General features: G+C 34.2%; 2 protein-coding genes across 3 annotated transcripts in view; both read right to left on the bottom strand.

Moving 5' to 3' along the window:
* The window catches only part of LOC120341096 (uncharacterized), a 48,733-nt gene extending 35,332 nt beyond the window's left edge, over positions 1 to 13,401 (bottom strand). For both annotated transcript variants that reach the window (XM_039409531.2, XM_039409532.2), the window contains exon 1: positions 13,155 to 13,401. In XM_039409531.2, coding sequence (XP_039265465.2) covers positions 13,155 to 13,215 — 61 coding nt within the window. In that variant the 5' untranslated portion in view covers positions 13,216 to 13,401. The remainder of the gene's footprint in view (positions 1 to 13,154) is intronic.
* Positions 13,402 to 13,885: 484 nt separating this feature from the next.
* LOC120340939 (uncharacterized) lies at positions 13,886 to 18,059 on the bottom strand. Its single transcript, XM_039409341.2, has 4 exons — positions 17,515 to 18,059; positions 15,088 to 15,308; positions 14,583 to 14,771; positions 13,886 to 14,403 (listed from the first exon to the last, which is right to left on the bottom strand). The coding sequence occupies exons 1-4, from the start codon at positions 17,606 to 17,608 to the stop codon at positions 14,155 to 14,157; spliced, it is 753 nt and encodes a 250-aa protein (XP_039265275.2). The 5' UTR covers positions 17,609 to 18,059; the 3' UTR covers positions 13,886 to 14,154.
* Positions 18,060 to 22,656: the final 4,597 nt, after the last annotated feature.

Below are 22,656 nucleotides of genomic sequence, written 5' to 3'. Positions count from 1 at the left end.
GAACTTCCCAAACAAAATATGTAAATACGTCAATATACATAAAATAACAGTCGTTTGACGTAAAAACACCTGGAAGACACACTCCTAACAAAATAAAAAAACGCCACACGTGTTGCCCAAACAAGGTCAGTAGGTGCAAAATCACAAACGCCCCCCTTAAGCTAAAAGTTGTCTTAATAACCAAGCGAAACCGAGAAGGAAACGATAGTGGGAATTACCAAACTCTTTCTGCATAATGCAGCCAACCTGCAATTCAGGAACTCAGTCGCCCACTGAATTGCGTAAAGAAAACCAGTGGTTTCTTTTCCTGGAGGTCCAAATGAAAACAAAAGGGGAAGATTTACCACCTTATATGCATATATTAAAAAAAGGAAAAAATATACTTGCATTTACGGGTATGTCAGAGTACTTTTACATCAGTTCGAAGTATTCAGCAGAACTCGTGGACAAGTATAAATATGGCATAGGATATTCCGAGACGTCCAAATTTATTTTTTGAACTTTTGTCTTTTGCGTAACGGTTACGCTATTTTAGCAATCTTAATAAAACATATACCTACCGATTTGATGAACCGGTACTCATTTGCATTTGCAACAGCAGTAAACAATAATATATGTAATTATGTAATCTGGCGTATGTAAACATTTTCGGTTCACTAACAGTCTACAAAATTTGATTTGACTCTAAGATAAAACTACATGGTTGGTAAATCATTGGTAAATCTTATACGAATACGGCTTTCGTTTCACTTTTTGTTGTTAAATATATTCATCGTCGGCATTTTGTACGAGGTGTCGTATATATATATATATATATATATAATAAATAGTTAGCATCTAGGCCTAACCCTTGTGGTATGCCAGGTCCTCTTGTTGTTTCAGAGGCAAGATATCATATTATCTAGTAGCGTATGACAAGCTATTTCTATCATTAATTTTCCTCGTCGATAACGCTGGAATATCTTGATCTGGGATGTGTTCAAAAAGTAACTATCGCGAAGAATCAAACTCGAACATGTAATGTATATTTACACGTGAAAGTTAAAACGTTACTTTATAAGCCAACCCGGCTATTATCTAAGCACTGTGTGTAATGCAGCGTTGAAAATGGGATCCACATGCCATCGCTTTCATATTTAGGGGCTATTTTAACCCTAAGTGGGGATTCAATTGTTTTGAAAATGAATATACGCGTTTTGGTAATGACTAATAGCAAAATACAGAAAGTTTACAAGAATTTATGATAAATTTTTCTTGTTAAGAAAATGTTGTTTTTTTATACTTATTGTGCTTTTCAGAAAGTTTTCAGAAATTTTGAAAGAAAAAAATATATTTTGTTGAAATTACTCAAGTTCAACTGCAATTTAAAACAAGAAAGAAAAACTTCATTTGAACAGCTAGCACTAAAAAGTTTTCTGGGGTAGGTATGGGTGAAAGAGGTCAGAAAATAATAGGTTCAAATTAAAGGTTATAGTCTCAAAAGTTTGCGGTTGGGGTAAAATTGGGATCAGAGGGGATGGGGTTCTGGGTGTGAGTGAAGTTATGCATGAAATATGTAAAAAGGGGTTATGGGGGCTTGTCTCGAGATCATTTATGTGTTCAACTTCAAAAGAGACGAGTATTCATCATCATCGAACTGTTACTTATGTCAACTATTTCGGTTTCAAGTTTGTAAACTACTTTCAAGTAATTATGATAATTCTTAATCAGATTCTGGTCAGTGTCAAGTATGGGCCAAACATGAGTCAAATATATTGTTGGAATATAATAATATGCTTAGAATAGATTGAGCGCCAAATTTCTCATTATTACATATGTTTTATTACTCAATTTTTGTATTGATATCACGAATCTGTTAGTAGCAATGCTTATCAAATTGAGTGGAAAACTCGTGGCAAATGCAAACAATTCTGTGGCTATCATCATATTGTATGAGTATGATAATGAACGTTTTGTCAATGAACTTTTTTAACCTGTTTTTTGACAATGTATTTGTTACTGCCGTCCATATTGAATATTTGCAACATATTAGTAGTATATACGATCAGATGTATATATTATCTTATATGCCACAAATGAACAATCTCAATGATTCTATTTTACATTGGATATAGGAACTGTAGCTTTGTCATATATGGTATGTGAATAAAATGTGGCTACCAGCCTGTGAGTCTCAATTATACTCAAAATCGCTGATGTGGACAGGTATTCCATCTAAAACGGCGTAGATTGTATAGTAAAATGTTTGAATTTTTTTAAATGTATTCAATATCGAAACAAAAACATAGTTTTGCACCTAGAAAACGATACATATCACGCTCCGCAGCGTCCTTTAATGTCCCGACTGCGCTTGGGCGATTACAAACATTGTGCCAAGTCTCAGATTCGCACGAAATTAGGGGTGAAACCTTCACTTGAAAGTAACTACTTCAAAACCGAATTTAAAAACCATGTATAATATGATAATATTTGCTCATTGGGGTCGGGTCTGCGTGTGTGATGTTTCAATTTATGCAAACTTCAGTCAAAAAGGTGTGGGTCGCTTCACAATTGAGAGTTTTTTTTTTGGATATATATCACAGGGCTGCTAGCAAATCTCAACAAATGTAAATGAAGCCACAATTCCTTTGCAAGGCCGTCACCTCATCGATAACGTCACAGGCAACTCTTATGAGAGATAAACACGAAATATATTTTTGTGATACACGCGAACAAATAAAATGAATTGAGAATATAAAATAATAGGAATTATATAGTCAACTTGAAATTTCCACGATCCATAGCAGGAATATATTTTACTGGCATATGACCAGTTGCCCTTTCAATTTTTGCAATGATAATACATAACATAATGACAGTCATAAAACAACAAACAGAGTTTATAAATCTGTCGGTATATGACAAAGCTAAGATGAACATACATTCTCGGTCGTCCCTGAATCATGCACGTGCATTTCCGTTTGCGCAGCCCCCGGACTGGTGGACTATGGTATATACACCTCACATTGGTGATTCAGACCGCATAGCGTTACTTTAAAAGTAATAGGGCTGATGATAACTAGACGGAGGTTATTTATTAGTATTAATCTCGTATTGACCTGTTTACCCTTCGTACAAAGTTAATTCATCTTAGTTTAATGCGATAAATTAGATAATAGGTGAGCTATTTTTGTGTCGAAATTTGTTAAAAAAACGACATAAGAATTTTGGTTATAAATTTTCATTATTAATTTTTTCGTGCATTGGCCTCATTTTGTTAGCACAATTGGTCTCATCTCACTGACATAAAAAACAAAGTTTCTTATTCGCGAATTCAATCATAAGTTCCAGAACGATCATCTAACATTCATTTCATTGTAGGTCACGTGGTTACTGTGTATTAAAAATCTGGTTTGCGAGCCCTTTTCTGTTTTGTGGTGAACGAAGGCCATTGCTTTACCCAATGAATAAAAATTGGACATATATATGTGAGTTATTTATTAACATGGATTGAAAATTGGATTGACGAGTGGTAACTATAACGTCCCTTGCAGCAATCTGTTTATTACGTTCTATTGGCTGAGACTTATAGCGAAAATGTCCAAATATTTATTTGAAGCAACCAAACTTAAACAATAGTGACACTTTTAATTGTGATGAACAATCGAATATGCTCCGTAATATCTTCGAATTGTGAACATCATTAGTATAACTGTAATGTGTCGTGTATTTCTGCATGCCAATTGCAGTACTACACCTATAGAATTATTTCCCCAAGGCAAGAACTTTTCCAAAAAAAAAAATTCTTCCCGAGTTAGTAGTCAATCGAGTGTGTATATTGACAGGGTTAGTCACAATTAAGTAATATTACTAATACTTTTTTATTTTCTTTGTGACTTCATATAGGCCACGAGACCCTGTATACGTAGCGAATTCATCATACCTTGAAAATATTGCGCTTAATTATAAACTTTTGCTGAAGTATTTCCTTGTTTCGTATCACTGACGGTATAGCCCTAACTGAATGATGTCCCCTCCACGTATGATTACGCATACTAAACAATACGTAATAAGAATCATCAGGAGGAGATATTTTGCCTAAGTAATGCTGGTTTGTAATAGCTGCTCTTACAATCATCAATATAGTACAGATTGGATGTTTTGTAATTTGAATACCACTGCATCCACACACGCATAAACCCACCCCGACTGCCATAAAATGGGTGAACAATGTCGAACAAGAAAGGCTTCATGCCGATTTGTCATGCCATGGTATTATGGAAGTGAATGTGAATTATGGAACGAGCAAACCCATTTCCACACTTTTCTGTGATATTATATTATTATGTATTTTTTCTTTACTATATACTGAATGTACTTTATTAATCAAAAAGAAATATTCAGATAAGTCAATCTTATATATTCGCAGAATTTCCGCTATAAATTGAATGAAGATAACAGGAAACTCGTATTTTCAACTTTTGAAGCTGGTATGTTTGAAACTACTATACTGCTGGATCCTGTTTTTAAACCGTCAACGATACTAGGTAGATTTACCAATTGTATTACAATGCATGATGAACTAACAGATGCCAGGTGATAAAGTGTGTGGGGATTTATCAAGAGGAAGAAATAATAATCGCAAGGTTTAATTAAAATATTTTCATTGTAGAGCTTCTTATGGATGTGGGTGGGTGGCCATTTAGCTATGCGACTCATGCAAAAGTTGTTGAGACATTTGAAGGAAATTAACCTATCTCTTTATTGTTTTATATCCCTCGAATATTATTATACCATATAGCAGGGAGTGCAGGGACATTTTCAGGCTGATTCTCCATTGTGGCCATATTTAAAATTTATTTGAATACATATAAATATTCGCAACGTCAAATCTGTCCAATTTTTCTAGCAACACTATCATTCGATTTTCCCATCTCTCATGTCTACTCTGTAGAGTGAATTTACTTTGTTAATTCTAGAAATTTAATTTTATTTGTAGCAGTTATTTTTTATTTTCAATATCTAAAATGACAGGACAATATCAGTTTTGGGCACCAAAACCACCTTCTACGAGACCAAAAAATCTAATGTAACACTTAAAAAGTTAACAAAATGGGAGAATGATGAAAGTATGTAACGGAAAAGGGATAACATTTAGGTCAAAGATAAGAAACTGACGATGTATAAAACAACATCTGACTTTGGAAACTTTCCCCACAGAGTTATTAGCTTTGGCTTCCAAGAAGAGCCTAACAGGTGCAATGAGGGCGAAAACGTCTAGACACTCCTCAAAAAATGACTTTAAATCACATGCAGATCGAGAGGAGTATACTAGCTCGGCCATAAAAACAGCAAAGACAATATAATACACAAGACCGTTGATTCCCTTTTTAAAACCTGAATTGATTTCTGCGAAATTTATGAGCATGAGCTCATTCATAGTTGAAGTATTTTGAAAAAACAGGATCTCAATTTCTATATGAAAGAATTGATATAATATTTTTCCAAGTAATACAGCAATTTCATGTTGATAATGATATTTATTATCAGTACTCAGCCCTTTATCAATGAAACCTAAGCGTTTCTTTTTTTGAATCGAGATGGATAAAATTGTTTCATCCAATGTCAGGTTAATATTTCGCAAAATTGCTCGTAGCATCGAGATTTCTTTGTTCACACGGTCTATCAGCTTATTTTTCTGAGAACTTAGGAGTCTAAAGTCAATGTGTAAATATACAAATTTAGAGTCAATTGGGGATGTTAAAATTCGAGTATTCAAGCATTTTGGAATTCCCGCATGTCAATTTTTAGATATTTTGAATCGCTTTCTTGGGCATCAGCACCATTGTACATACATGTAGATATATTATAGGTTTAGAATAAACCGAACGTGCTCTTTTTGAATTTTCCGTTTTAAATAAATTTTCAAACTAAATTCTTTAAACCTCTCTTACTGAAAAAATTATGTTTTTTGAATGAGGTATTCTTCGGATTTGATCAAAATCAAAGCACTGTATACCTACAACTCTAAAGCTCAAAACTATTAAACCTTTAGCAGATGGTGAGTTCCATCAATGAACCATACTCGATTGCACGTAAATTGAGAATTATTTTCTTATTGGGACAGAATTTCCGATAGTATTGTGTAGCCGGATACTTGGATAATGTATCCAATCATAATCATTTCCCTGTTTTATTCACAAAGACGACATTGTCTGCAAAAGCCATATTTGAAATTTGAATATATTATTTTAAAAAGGATGTATGATATCAAATCAAATTGTTTTAATCTACGGAAAAGATCTTTCATAGACAAGTTGAAAAGGATTATCTCATACAATGCACGTTCCGTTTGAAATTTTGCATATAAAAAACTAACCGCAAACCACAACGTTGTTGCTCCAAGAAAGAAAAGCTTTTTAAAACACTTCCTTTATTTGTGGGGCTGTCACTTAAATGTTACCCGGCCTTAAGACGACACTCCACAGTTTGATAGTGGATCTTTAATGAAAATAACACTGCGAAAATCAGAGGAATCGACATGATGTATTGCATTCATGTTTAACAATGACAGAAAGCATTATCATTCGAATACTTGGCCGAATTTGTCCTTTCAAACTTACTTCTTTGGTATTGGGGGTTGGCCAAAAGTGCCTTTGTATCCGTCAAATAAAATATATCGAAGCTAATAACAAATAAATTCCTTTTAAATCAGCGTACAAATTTAAATAATTTCACCCAGAAACAAAGAGGTTACATCCGTCATTTGAATATTCTACTATCATTAAAAGTGAAAATAATTTGATTAATATAATCTCTATTCTAGAACATTGAAAGAGGATAAAGTAGAAGAATGAACTATAACGAGCTATTGTATCCTATATTCTCATTTGAATTTTTAGCCCATGCACACTGTAGGCGATAATGTTACAGTGCAGACGAGATGGTATTTACAAAGTTACCAGTCGAATTTTCAGGCTATGGCTTGGTTTGAATTCTTGAAATTAATATCGTTTTCTTAATTAAAATAACCACATACCACTGTTATTGCTTCACATTGAAATATCAATGATCAACAAATATCCGATTGATTTGATTACGTTTAACCCCTGGAGATGGTTCAAACGTTCCAATTTCTTATTCGCAACGGGAAAACAAAGTGAAAACGTGGAAACAGCGTTTTCGTGAGGCTAACTGTTTGGAACTTATTTTCAAATAAATCAAGTGAATGAAATGACCGCGATTACGCGATTATAGTGCTGCGTGGTACATGCAAGTAAAAAATTGTCGACCGTACGTCTGCTCAACGGCGCCGTACAGAAACCCATGTAATTGATGTTATTAAATTACCAACAACGCTAAACGATGATGGCTTTTAATCGTAATATAAAAAATGATAATGCGTTCAATATTAGTAGAAACCCCATTTCTTACCGACTTCAAAAAATGCATTTATGAAATACGATAATCGTATATCAGATTTGGAAATTAAATCGAGGCCCTATCGGATGTGTATATATCAATTGCTCGCCAAATAAGCAAAATGTGTTATATTATATGAAGATTTTTGATACCCCAATATGAAATTACGTCTAAGACGTAATTCCTAAATCATGGATCATGCTCGCTATTTCGCTCATAACCCATTAAAAGGCGATGTTACCGGCATAAGGGCGCATCAATCGTGCCAGTAGCTAAAATGTGCGACATTAAGCTACCAAAATTATGGTAAAATTTGACACCCAGATTGCATATTATGGGAAATAAATGTTTTGCCGCCGAAGGCTACTTTGAACGTTGATGGAATGGGAAATCAGTAAGGAATATGAGAAATCATTTCGCAGTGGAAACATCACGAAATTTTTAAAATCACACGCGTATCAAAAAGGACGATTCTAAAAAAAAGTGATTACATTCACAAAAAATGTACATTGCAAGTTGAATTTGAGAATATATTGCTAAGTGGCACAACGCAGTTCTATAATGACGTCACATCTTCGCTGCCAGCACGTTTCCGAGTTCCTCGCAACAAAAACTTGCGGCACTCTGCCTTGCCTGTACGTATGCCCGCAGTGGAGTTGCGAAACATTTTGTGGTAACATTTGAACGATTACCAATTTCTGATCCAAATTCCTTAAGAATTCTAACACCAGCATTTCAGCAGCATAACAACTCATTTTTCGGTAAAATATCAGAAACGATAAAATTATTTCGAAGGGCAAGCAGTTCCATGCAACGTATTGTACAAATACTTCTCATATTTGTCGAGATATTTCATTCGAAAGAGCAACTTTGGTTACCATAAATAAATCAACGGATATCGCCACTGAAATATGACAGCACAATCGACGTGGAAGCTGTAAATGATTTTAATTATACTATCAGGCAGTGCAATCTTTGCGTCATATTTAAGACTAAACAAAAGCACATTCCGTAGTTTGAAGGTCAATATTTCGTTGATATCGATAACATTTGAGCGCTAGATGGGTAGACGCACTGCAAAGAAGGAATGATATTGTTGACTATTCTTTTATCAAATATACTAAATGTTCAGTGTTAAAGAATATTGGGTATCCATGTTTAACGACGCGTTAGAGAGATAAGAAGCCACGAATAACAAAATTTAATAAATCGAATTATTATTATTTTGACGTGTATCTCAAAATAAGGGATTTGAAACCGTATCATCCGATTTTCGTATTTAATTTTGATTTAAGCGTTCAAATTGCGATAAGCATCACAAGTCCCTATCTAGATCTAGTCTAGAATATTATAAAGATTGAATGCTTTTTCTGTCATATACTTGTAAGCAGCAACACATTGTAACATTGTGCAATAACTGTTCGAGATGCTGCAAATTTAATAATTCTGTTCCATATGGTTTTATTTCTGAGCAAAGCTCTGAGTAAGCACCTAAGCGCAGGAGGCCTCTTATGTATGACATCTCGTAAAAACCCATATGAATATTTTGGTTTCTTACGGAGTTTTAAGCTTTTACTCTGAATAGGGCCCTGGAAACCTACAGGGTTTGTAATGAATAAGTAAGAAAGAAGTTCAAAATATAAATCTGTGAAACTATAAAAACACCGTATATATACAACGAGCGATCGATTTTTATGGGACTTGATAAAATACCACAATAAAAATTGAAATTTGGGGGTCAAAATGCCAGAAAATATTTTTTGATGATTAATTGACAAATAAGCGATGAGCTAAGCTAGAAATTCAATTGTATCAAGATAGCTCCTGCCCGGGGCAACTTAAACAAGGATTTTGTGTGGTATTATATTTTTATTCAAATGAATCCTAAAGACAGGCGCAACAAAACAGTCGAAAACAATGTTATCGCAAAAACAAAGAAAATCTAAAACCCGTAAACAACATGTAAGGTCATGGCGCTTCATAGATTCCTGGAATGCGTACGACAGGAATTTTTTAATTGTCATCATCATATTCGGACCTTGAGATTTATTTTGGACGAAAACTGTATTAGTCACATCTTACTCAGCGAATCATTTATCTATTTTAACTCGGCCAAATGTAGGACATCGTTGAGGTTTAGTACTAGCGTAGTCGATTCTGGGAAAACGAACATTTCATTAAAATAAATCTGAAATATCAGGATTTTTTTGTGAACAAAAATAAGCAATTCTCAATTAAAGGATTAAAATTTGGGTGTTTTCGAAGGTCGCAATTGAAATGTCCTGATGTTCTTTAAGTACTACTTTACTTGAGCCTTCTTAAAATTGTCGAAAAGTAAATAATTTTGGACGAAGGGCGCAGCTGCAAGTTTAGTTTAATAAAGTAAAATTACATGATAAAACTGAGAACTGAAAACTACAACAATTTTTCACGTTACTCGTCTTTTATATGAATGTATTTAGGTGTTGGACTTTCTTATTTTTTGATTGTTATTTATATCTATAAAATGTCTTATTTCAATAATATACACTCACATTCGAATATCTAAGTAAAAATAAATCAATTATTTTTTGTATTCTTGATATTAAAACGTCATACCGATAAGCTGAAATCAACAAAACATGTTAAATTGACGTATTTGTGAGTGGATTTTACTAAATAAGGTATGTGATTGCTCGTGGAAAAGTATGGCTTTCAGTAGAGTAATCCCAAATCCTAACTTTTTCCGAAGTCATGGGAGTGATTACGTATACTTTATATAGTTTAATGTGGTCTGACAAATACTAAGTTCACATATAAATAGGCAGAAACGGGTTTATAATTGCGTATGCAAAACCGTTATAAATTTGCATACAACAAACAAAATTAATAATTTTATGTTGTCAATCAGGCCTAAATTGAGAAAAGTACATATTTACTTCATTCTGTCTAAGTGTTCAATCTAAACTGACAAGCAATTATTTGTGGTTGATACCACACATTTATAACTTTATAGGAGTGATTTAACAAATCAAGTAAGGTTAGTAAATAAAATGGACAATTTGTTAGTATTTTTTGGGGCTTTTGGATAAAATTTATAATTTTTCCGTGTATTCCTCTTAAATAAAAAGTAAAATGAGAACAGATTGAATAATTGATACTAAATCAAAAGTTCTGTTCTTGTTTTATGTACCAACTTACAGTGATATTTTGGTAATTTGTTGGAGTCTTTTTTTATATTGTGCAACCGAAATAGTCGTACAATGACATCGCAATTAAACCCTCGAAAACAAACTAGAAAATTGCGCGTTTCAAGGTTATAATTACACAGTCAAAATGAGAAAGTAACTTCGATATGGGCAAAAACGCGACATGATTAATCCGGACCAAATTAAATATGTTTCGTGGTCAAAACAGAACAAATATAACAAAAATAATACCTCATATATTTCATATTATTATACAACGTCACGTGAAAACTTGAAAATATTAAGTATATTATTTTATGTACTGGTTACGTTGCGTACAATGTTCAATAAAGGACCAATCCCTTACGTGAAAATGTTGACGTTGTATACGTTTATTTGATTTGTTTATTCCAATCACGGGGTCATCATTGATTCGCGGTCGTGTTTGTTCGAGAGAAAATGTTTAATTGAAAGGGCGGGACATCTAGACCTAGCGCACCGCTTTCGCTTCGTACGGTATATAAATAAAATACAAAATGGCGCCCACGCATATACGAGACTGTTTATATTAGAAGCGGGGATAAGGGCAATCTTGCAACCCGTCAGTCCTAAAATTTTGCCCCATATTTGTATTTTTTTTATAAATGAAATTATTCATTGGAATTTCAAACATCACATCGATAAACCATAAGAGCTTCTGGTAACTAAAAATTTGGTTAGATCAGAATGCCCGGTGTTAAACTATTTACACTCAAGTGAAACAAATATCTATCCTTATTTGAAATCTACTGGCCGACAAATCACCATCTGAATTCGAAAAGATATCAATGTATATGAAACGTGTATGTATAATTGCGACTTGTCTAGAGAATTGTTCGAAGCAAAATTTGAAACAAATCATACAAATTTGTCATATTAAACCTGTCATAATTGTAATTTTCCTACTATTACAAACTATTATAAAATAAATCAATTTACGTAGATGGTTACGTAGACATACATTTCAAAACCATTGCTCACTCAGTTTTACCAACTCAATATGGTTACAGTTATAAGTTTAGATCTAGTCGTAATATTAACACGTTATGCAGCAAAGCAACTTAACAATCGTTTATCATATGGCAAAGTAGGACAAGTCTCCTCAAAATTCAGGTGAAACTAACGAATAATTTGTTACAGTATATGATAGGTCGACGGTTTGAGAACTAAGCACCATATTTGCTTTGTCCAAATAACCACAATTCAAATATTTTCTTAACAACATTTAATGATCGCGGGACAATTTTTATACGCATAGTTAATGCTCATAGTTTACATTGCTGAGTCTTTTCCTATGTGGGATATATTTTCAAGTCGGAATTTTTTATGATCAAAATTATAGGAATTTCCAATACCCACTTAGCGGTTTTGTTATTTATTATTTACAAAATCATTATTCTAAATACAGAGTAAACTCAAAAAAAAATTTTTAGAATTTCAAATTTAAAGTTATGATCGGCGAACTTGCTTCATAAGATAGCAAAATAAATAAACCTTGCTATAGACAAGGACAAATACCAAATAATGCGTGTTGCAAGTTGTTGGTAGGCCTGGTTATGAGTTTGAATTAGGCCAAAAAGTTTTTAGTTGCACCATCGTTTAAAATCTGATAATAGAATCCAACCTATTTATATAGCCAATGGTGGAAATCGCAGCCTTTTGTGTAAATTCGGCATTCAAATGAACATTCGAGTTAGGTAAGGTTTCGGGATTGGGGTACAGTCGAATAGAGTACATCTACAATTCTTTTTCAATATTAAGTGAAATCTCCTAATGTAACGTGAACACCCCCCACCTGATGGCCGATACAACACGAATTTGTAAAGAGACGAAATAACAAAGTGACTTCCATATAAGCATTAAAAAGAGGTACTATTTAACCAAATAAAGATAAAAAATGACCCATTTTTGTATACTATTATTTGCTGTTCTTCCTTATCTAATCCATTAAGACAGAAAGATTTATACATTGGGGGAGAAGAGTCATAGGATATCTTGCACATTACTCAATACAAACAGCGGAAAGGGAATATATTGCTCGTTGTATCTGGCTTACAATTAATTCGTACACCGTAGAATGAATGAATCATATTGAAAATTAACCAGAAACGCACAAGGCTGTTCCATACGAGTTTCCTGAGAAAGTCATCTCGAGATTTTAGATGGCCCGCGTGCATTTGAACAACTTAGAGCCAAATAAGAGATCATTTAAAATAAGCTGATAAAGCCAGAAATATCATTTATTTTTAGGCATTACACGACCTAATTATTACTGTGTTTTGATAGTGTGAAAGTACATCATTCTGTTGTAATAAAGTTTGAAGAATAGGGAAGATCATCGCAACAGAAATCAACAAAATGTGAACCAAATGATTTTTTTTATTGGCCGATCAAATTCAAAGGTAAAACCGCCGAAAAAGCGTTTGGTGGGACATATTGGTAGGTAAAATTATCGTCGGGTATTCTTGAAAATGCCATAATTATTTACTTAGCTGGAACCACGAAAAGTTAGGCAACAGATATCAGAAAACCACGTATCAAACTTACCTCCATTTTCTTCGTCGTGCTCTATAATGTGCCTCGGTCTCTGTTGCTTGTGTCGCGGCATCTTCGAGCTTCTTATCGTGTTTGCAAAATGTCATGCAAAAGCGACGACTATATCTTTCGCGGGTTTTCTTCCCGCGAGATTATTCTCTTCCAGCGCCGGTATATGTTGCGATGTCCTTCGTTGGTGATTTTACGTCAGAGATAACTTTTGTGAACTTCGTAGACACGCACGTTGCAAGTACCAATGCGTAATAATTAATTCTATTAATATTGTTTGTATTAGTAACAGCGATTTGTATGACTTATCAAATGAGAGAAGAAAAAGAAGAACGCAACGTGAATTTGCGTGGGTTATCTGGCGAACAAAATCTTATCTTTTACGCCACCTTGTGTTAACACGAAAATCTTATTAGTATTTAGTTTGCGCTTGGCAACGCAAATCGCTGCTTCAAATTCAAATAAGTCGTTCTTCCGACCAGCATTGTCAAACTGATTTTGTTAGCTATTCGTCGTCATAAACTTCCCATCTTCAATCCGGACTGCACCCTCGGAGAATCCGAAAATCTGACTTGTTCGACGTGGGATGAATGTATTAGTTTTCAAATAACCCGCTTGTCGAAGGAAAAAATGGTGGTTTTTGTATACTTTTAAATACTTACTCTTACAAATCCCTAATAAAATCTTGTTTCTAGAATATACATATATTTTGAACACTGAATTGATACGGATACATTAACTTTTGACGATACGTGGTCAATGGGACGTAGTACCGATAAACAAAGAAACAGTTTTACACATACAATAAATCGTCATAGATGATCATCTGAGATATATGTTTAACTCGAATTTCTGGTATAGCATAAAATACAATTAATAAACTACTAAAATCATCGTATCCCTATCATTGCTTTTAAAATGGGTAATATTTCCAGAAATGTCTACTATCGTAATATTTGTGGTTAGTTTGGTATAACACAGCTTCAATGTTTATTACGAAATTTTACGAATTGTTATCGCTCTCTAAAGATACAAGTTCTTTGTTCAATGCTTCTTGCCAAAGTCGTATTGAGTTTTTATAGTCAGGTCTTCCGCCACTTTCTGCCATGATGCTGTAGTATGATGTAATTTTTAGCAAGTGGTGATAAATCTTGACGCCTTTCCTATATCTATCGGCTCTATCATTGAATTTCATCTTCAGTTGTAGTCCAGCAAGTAGCGCCGTTATTGCTATTAGGATGTTTTGTAGGATCTGTTAAAAATAGTGTAGCCTACGTAGATGTTATACAAAATAAAATTAAGATAAAAATATTGAAGTGTTCGGTACAACTATTTTCAGTAGTATGCAAATTGAAACTCACTCTCATTTATTATGTAATTTTACTTCATTTTTTAATTATGGTATTATAAACAATTCAATGAGTTACATACAATGAGAGTTTCATTAGAAAGCCAGACATCTCTGAGTGGCTGTATTGCCATTTGTAAAACTTGGAGAGACAGAAGTGCTAATGTCATCAGAGATTCACAACCAGAGTAGAATTTAATTCGAACTTCACACTTTCTGACTTTCTTTTGAAATCTTTCCCGTAATTTCTTCACAAGTTCGTCCAAATCAACCTGAAAAAAAATTCTAAGTAACCAATAATATATATTTAGAATAAAATATATATATATTATGAATAGTCCATCCATATGTTCATCCTGTTTCATCTTGGCCGTTTCTTGCCAATTTCTCTCGTCTGAATCTCTGAAAGTACATTGTAAAATCTAAAACTCTAAAAGCGAGTAACGAGTAGATTTTTGAATACATTGAAATCAGGTTAATTTAAAAGGTTTCCCATTTGATATAAAGTACATGACAATGTGGTGATTCGTATATTCAGAAAAAATTGAGACAGTTGACATATTCTGTGGAGACAGCTTTACAACTTACAGCATCTGGGTTTGATATAGATATTGATCGCTGAAAAGGCCCTCCATCTCCGATCATTGTCAAATCTGTTTCATCCAGTTCCATTGCAGGATTACAAGCACCACACTTTCCTTGTTTCTGATTCATTTCAAACGTTGACGAGTTTTTTCGGGAATTAGTGGATTTGTCTTGATCCTGCATTTTTGTTGTTTTGTTATTTGAAGTTGAACTTTGATCTGACTCTGTAGAAATTCATTTCTGATCATGGATGGAGACAAAATGCCAAAAACAAATTGTCGTTTCATATCACAAAAGTAAGAAAGTTTGCTATGCGGCGTACTTTGATAAATCGGTAAATCAGACCTTGGCAACAGGGTCATTCATATCAGGTATTATTTTGCGATACTTTAATTAATCGAGGACATAACTTGTATCAATGAACATATTTTAGATATGGATGCTAATTAGTCCGGCTATTATTAAGGGATTCGTTCAAGATTTTTTTGCCTTTTTTGTTTGAAACGGCTGTATCATTTGATGATGAACTTGCCAAAAGCCGCTTATTCGCAATAAACCCCTCGGAAGGCCACAAATATCGATGACTTGCCCATACACTCATGCTGTAGCGTAATGCGTCCGCAAACGTGGTTGGCGGAGCAAGACGCAACCGATAAGCCATTAAGCGAAGCACCCCTCGAAACAACAATATAATAAGACAAGATGTACTAAAGCCTAGGAGCCTCGAGGCCTTAACAATCAATTTTGAACTATTATTCATTTTAAATCGTTTTAAATTGTAAAGGCATATTCCAGAATAATGTCAGATTAAAACTTTATAGATTTCTTGTTTGTTATCCAGGTTAACAATTCTTGTTCCAAATATTTACCGTTAAAAAATTGAAATACGGCTGAATAAATAAATTTGTAGAACTCTGAAAAATTCTAATGCTTTAATAAATCCCAAAACGAAGTTTACTAATTTAAATTAACCGAACAGTTTTTACCGCAATAATGCATTTATTTTACGAAAAAAATATCGATATATAGCCATATATACTAATTCATCCAAGCAATAAAGAATGTAAGCATTATTATAAATAATTTTACTATGCCATATCTCACTAAAAACGAGTAATATAACGTCGGTTTCTGGTATCATGACGCTTTGTATAATGTTATCACAAGTGCAGTTTTAAATTACATGAATTAGAAAACTTTAGCTACGGGCAAGATACATACATAAATAAACTAGAAATCTCTATTATGACGTAAATGACAGCTTAGTTGTGACGTCATTGTTACAGAGGGGTCTTACAATTAGCATAACCTAGGTCCTAGAATGTCTCATCGTCTAAATCGGGCCCTGATTCGAACCTACGTAGGTTTCCGCCAGTGTTGGATTAATCACTGAGCAAAATAAGCACGTGGTTAGTGCACCGAGAACAAGAGGGCACCACAGAAATTTCCACAAAAGATTTTTCAATGGTGCCTCAGTGTTTAATGCAACAATTCGAGTGTCTAGTCGACACAGACCTCAGTATTGGCCAGACTGAAATAAAATTCTTAAGTGTCATCTTACCCCTCTCTATCAATCTTTGTAAGTATGACAACTGTTTTCGAAAAAATCATGAAAATGAATCGTTACTTGGTCCTCAATTAGCAATGAATACTGAAAATCGCTTATTTAATTTCAGATACCACACAACCAGTTTCATTATTACTATTTTCTAAACGTTGGGCACCAAAATCTTAAGTCCTTAAGGTCCCTGAATGGCATGATTCGGTCCTGGTTGCCTCCGATCTAAGTATTTTCTTCATTATTGTGACGCACTTGTTTTGCCGAGGCGGTGAGCGGATCCTTGATCCAACTGCTTTTTGATTGTAGTAGGCCCGTGATCTATGTTTCTTGATTTTTCTTGCTTTTATACTCAAGCGTCTCCTGATATCTTGGCGATAAAGTCACGCGATGGAGGTGAAAGTCAAAGCAAGAATTTTTTCTTTCATTTTCGAAATTATTATTCCGGCAGCGAGTGCAGCTGCCAGAACGCAACATTTTGGCGTAGTTTTACGGCGATGTTAGGGGTATTTGAATAAATAATACAAAACATAAAGAAAAAGATTTATTTTAAACCTCCCTTGTTTTAAAACAGACTGTTGCTTCAGGATTGATAAAAAGCAAAACCCTACGGCTATTTGTAGACTAAATTTCCAGAATTGAATATTACATAACTTTTTATGACGTTTCATCTGCTTAGGTTTTCACACAGGATCATCGATGATTATATATTATTTTGACCACTATATGCATAGTTTTTACTCACTACATTTGACTGTATATAAATGTAGTGAGTAAAAACTATTCAAGTTTTCTTAATGATTGTTAGTTACATCATAAAATTAACAAAGCAACTTTATAGTCACATCTTAATTAATAAGATTTCGTCTCACCTTTGTCGTAATCGTCGTGTAGTATGATCTCTTCCTTGTCGCCACTTGATTTTCGACTTCGTTTTATACTTTTTTTAATGGAATCTCCAAACATAATTAATATTGTGTATGCTATTTAATATGAACAAAATGTACTAAATACGTTCACCCTATCTAATACAGCGAGTTAATACATGTGCTACATATACATCCATACAACTTCAAACCCGGTCCAGTTCATCTACCGAAGGCTTTGGGTTCAAAATAATAGAGAACAACGAATGTAGTAATGTATTTATATTATAGCTATAGCATTCTGTTAATGAAGTTTTTTCTCTAAACGGAGTATTTTATTTGTACCCACAGTTAAGCACAACCGATTGCCAGTCATTCCATTCAAAACTTTGAACGGATACGATATATATATATATAATAGTCCTTTTATTTTCACGTGCCGTTTACTGTTTTTCAACTGCTCTAAAGCTGAATAGCAGAATATACACGCGTTATAGAATGGATATGATTTTTATCACTAAACCACACTATATTATCACTGAACCACATTAATAAATCTCCTGACCCTACACCCAACCAGTCATTGTAAAATCGTTTGCAACTTATCGAAGTTACCATTGATGTGATTGATCATAATTAATTGCTCATTCTCTGCTGATCATTATAATCAACGTCCGTTATATCGCCATCATTTCACTCTACTCGCGAAACAGATTGAATCGTTTTACCTAATGGAAATCCGGTGATTTCGTCGCAGATTTTCTGGGAATGATGTAAATCAAAATATTGTCAACAAAAATGGACATCTCCATATTTAGTATCAGGTAGCTTCGTCGATACTGACATCTCGAAATTAATACGCTAGCTTAGTCTATCTATCACATATTATGTTCCAAGCTATCACACAACATAAGATTATTTTTTTTAAATGCTTCGTTCAAAGCAGCCCATATCAAGTTCAAGCAAGCAACGAATGCAATGATTTGAAATGTGCTTATTTCCATTGAGTATGACCTTGATGATGTAAATATAAAAATTTATTATTTCAATGCGGTAAAGTGACTGGACAACTAAAGGCCATTTTTTCTAACATATATATATTCGGTTTGTTGTGACTTCGAATCCATACAGTATATATATCTTGTCAACAACATTTAAAGCTCAGTTTTAAGACCGACAATAAAGAATACATGAGCAAAAAAACAGTACTGGACAAAATGTCACAGGATGGCCGTTGCTATATAAATTCTACCTACAGACTTTTCCACTTTGTCCTCCATAATGCGATTGTGACGCAATAATTGGAAGCAGTAACGAGTGGCGATTATACGATTTGTATTGTATTGTGGAGATCGGTGTTATTCGGAATTATTGTAAGTGTAAAGCATCGGCTTAGTTCTGAAAGCCATGAATCTGGACAGTACGGGGTTCGCTTCGTTATATGGAGAGCATAGAGGACAAACCCTGTCTCTATCATAATTCAGAGCGGACTTGGTAGGAACGTTCGGGATTCAATGCGATAAATTATATTTAAAACTATAAATTTACTCGTTTGATCTTCGAACATATATATCTCCAACTCCATAAGCTACATATATAAACTAATACAATCATCATATCACCATCAATTTTATTAAATGATATTTATGAGTGTCTATTATTATAATATTTCTAGTTAGTTTGGTGTAATGCATTTGGCGCCCTATATCGATACGAGTTCTTTGTTCAATGCTTCTTGCCAAAATATTATTGAATTTTGACAATGATGCCATAGTATGATGTTATTTTCAGCAAGTGTTGATAAATCTTGACACTCCTTTTATATTTATTTGCTTTTTCGTGAAATTTCATCGTCAATTGCAGTTCTGCCAGTAACGCCGTAATTGCTATAACGATGTTTTGTAGTATCGGTTGAAAATAGAGTACTTAGATGATAGACAAGCCATAGTTATGACGTATTTGAATACTCTATATAACTCTTTTCAATTAAGTGTCAATCCAGACACTCATTTTTTTATTTATGTTATTTGGCTCCGTATTAAATTGCGATCTCATACATATAACAATGTGTTACATACAATGAGAGTTTCATTGGAAAGCCACACATCTCTGAGTGGCCGTATTGACATATGTATAACTTGTAGAAAAAGAAGTATCAATGACTTCAGAGATTCACAGCTAGAGTAAAATTTGATTTGAACTTCAGACTTTTCTTTGGAATCTTTCTACTAATTTCTTTGCGAGTTCATTCAAATCAACCTGAAAGAAAATTCTAACTAAACAAAAGAATTTTTCAACCTTATTTTCGTCCTGTTTTATCCTTGGATATTCATTCGAGGTCAATTGCACTCGTATAAATCTTTAAAAATATAAATTTAAGCAAATTTATTCTTAAATTCAAAATCGAAATCTAGTAACGTTAATATGTTAAATTATTTTGACATTTGTGAATTTGAAATGAAATGCTTTAAGTTGTGATGCTTTCTATTTTCTGAGATCAATAGACATATTCGATGTACACAGATGCTTTAAGGCTTACACATTCTGGATTTGAAATAAACATGTCACATCGATCGATGCAAAGGCACTCTATTTTAAATCATTGACAAATCAGTTTCATCTATCTCCATTGCACGATTGCAAGCATAAGCCTCTCCTAGTTTCTGATTCATTTCGAACGATGACGATTTTTTATGAATTTAGAAGATTCGTCCTGATCTTGCATCTCTTTTCTACTAATTATGATCTGACATTAACGAGAACTACCAAACCATATTCTGGGTTCTAACATCACGTGCGAAATAATAGCTCGAAGCCATAACCTACTTTGCTTCCATTTTAGATGATACTTTCATCCTACCAACTGTAAAAGATCGGTTATCATCACCTCGTGGGAACCAAGACATAAAATAAAAGTCAGCAAATATTCAATTGTTCATGATGTATTTTTATAGCCCAAAATAGACAAATTTAAGATTTATAATTTTTTACGTTTATCCGGTCTGACAGTGAACTTTCCCAAAAATACACCATTTATATGTAACTGCTTACCTTGACCGAAATTTTATAGATATACAACTCAAATATATTTTATTAGGCGACATCCACGTTTTCAGCGAAAGAATGAAAATTTCGTAAAGATTCTTTACAAAAAACTACTCGGATTATCAACAAATGAACTAGAAGTCTAAAATTAAAAAATAGAAATTGAAACAGAACTAGAAATGAAAATTTCCACCAACTTGAAGAAATTATGAGTAAGTGACAAGATTAAAATTGAACTGAAGATGAAAAACATGGTTGTTTAAGGAAGAACACGTATTGGCATCTGTTGAAACAAGATGTAATTCCTTATGCAAATACATTCCGTAAGGTTATTATCATATTGTAATGTTAGAAGGGAGAGACCATGTCATTCAGATCCGGATTAAACAAATGCGCAACAGTTACTAGCGTACTAAACTGAGAAAGAATACTACACGTATTGGCCATAGGCCAATTGATTAGCAAGTGACCGCTCGCGACAACGCTTCATGGTACAACAAGGACGCAATTCTGAAGCAAAGACCTGGGCCCACATGTCCTCCTTTAATGCAGGGGAACAGTGGTTATTTGTTACAACATAAATTATGTTTGCTGTGACCTCGAATGTATAGTTAAATCTTACATGGGAAATAGTGTAGTGTAGCCAGCATCAGGCATGAGCCTCCATTTGATAAATTTAAAACGTGGGCCGACGAAGACAAAACACCGCCAGTCAAGGATATCCAACAAATCTTATAAGGGCAGTTGATGGCTACAGGGAGCTATCACATGTCCTACACTTTACATAGTGTACTGCATTGTGCATCGAACGTTGCGCGATCGGTTATAAGTCGCTGCCCTCGTAAAACAACTAGAGCAGGGGATTCCGACTGCTATGCTAGAGGCAGACGTTGAATGTAACCAACACTGATTGCGCTGTGATGACCATGGGAAAATTGGTCAAGATCTAGGCCACCTCCGTGTAGAAACGGAACGAGATGTAAAATTCGTGTAGGAATAAGACGTGTAATTTCCGAAGTTAAGGTATTTCAAATTACTCCGTCGCTTTTCCCTTTTCAATTTTTTTTTCATCATACCATGACGGTTGTTGTAAACACGACGAACGAGCTATTCGGCCTGCACAACTATCGTCCGTATAATATTTATTGTGATAATTTATCTCCGATTTTTTATTGTTCAAGTGACAATAAAATTTTCTGACAGAATGACAGAATCTGACTTTTGAAAAGAGTTCAGTTAAAATAATGGGTTAATATCTAGCCTTGAAAGTAAATTTTGTATAAACAGCGGTTAGAGAGAATAATAAATGTCACAATTTCTGTCGCAAACAAGATATCTATTACGTCTTCATTTATGTCGATAGGATATGATTTACATATTTATCCCGGGGAGAGAAAATGGGGTACATATGCCCACGGGCGCCAAGGTACAGGGGCGCCAAAATGGGGCTTGCGAAAATTTCACAACAAGGGTAAAGAACGGTCACAAGCAAGATCGCACCGGCGCAGACATCTAGTCTTAGTACATGGCAAACTGCACACTTGGGCAGACCACTTACGTCGACTGCCGACGTCATCAGGCAAATAGCTCGCGCACGGTCAGATTTCCATCGTAATTACATGGCCAAAAAATCTGGCCGGGAAACAAAGCAAAATTTGATTTGGTAACGTTAGGTAACAAAATGCACGGGGTTAATTACGTGGTTCTGTATCGATAAGTTCTTGCCTGCGCACTCCGATGTATGTTGATATTAGTTCTGTGCTGGAGAAAAATGGCAACGGAATTTGGTTGAATGATGTTAATACATGTTTTGAGTAATACGTGGTTTTGTATTTCGTGGTTGTCAAAGTAACGTACTTTGCGGCAGAGTTACATAAAACATATTATACTGTGCTAAAAGACCCGAATGCCTTTTTCGACAATTCGTCGAGATTGCACAGATTTTGCAAATTTTTTACGACACGGACATCAATGGCCACAAAATCTTCCCGAAATTGGAGATTGCGGAATGCTGCTCAGTAACAGAACTGAAGGTCAACCAGAAACTCTTTTGGCTCCTCTTGGTTTTATTGTGTTTTTTGGAGACGACGTTTTACCCAATCT

This window comes from Styela clava, chromosome 14 (assembly GCF_964204865.1).
Source record: "Styela clava chromosome 14, kaStyClav1.hap1.2, whole genome shotgun sequence".
Lineage (NCBI taxonomy): Eukaryota > Metazoa > Chordata > Ascidiacea > Stolidobranchia > Styelidae > Styela > Styela clava.
Note: the sequence above shows the minus strand (reverse complement) of the source record. Positions and strands in the feature narration are given on the sequence as shown.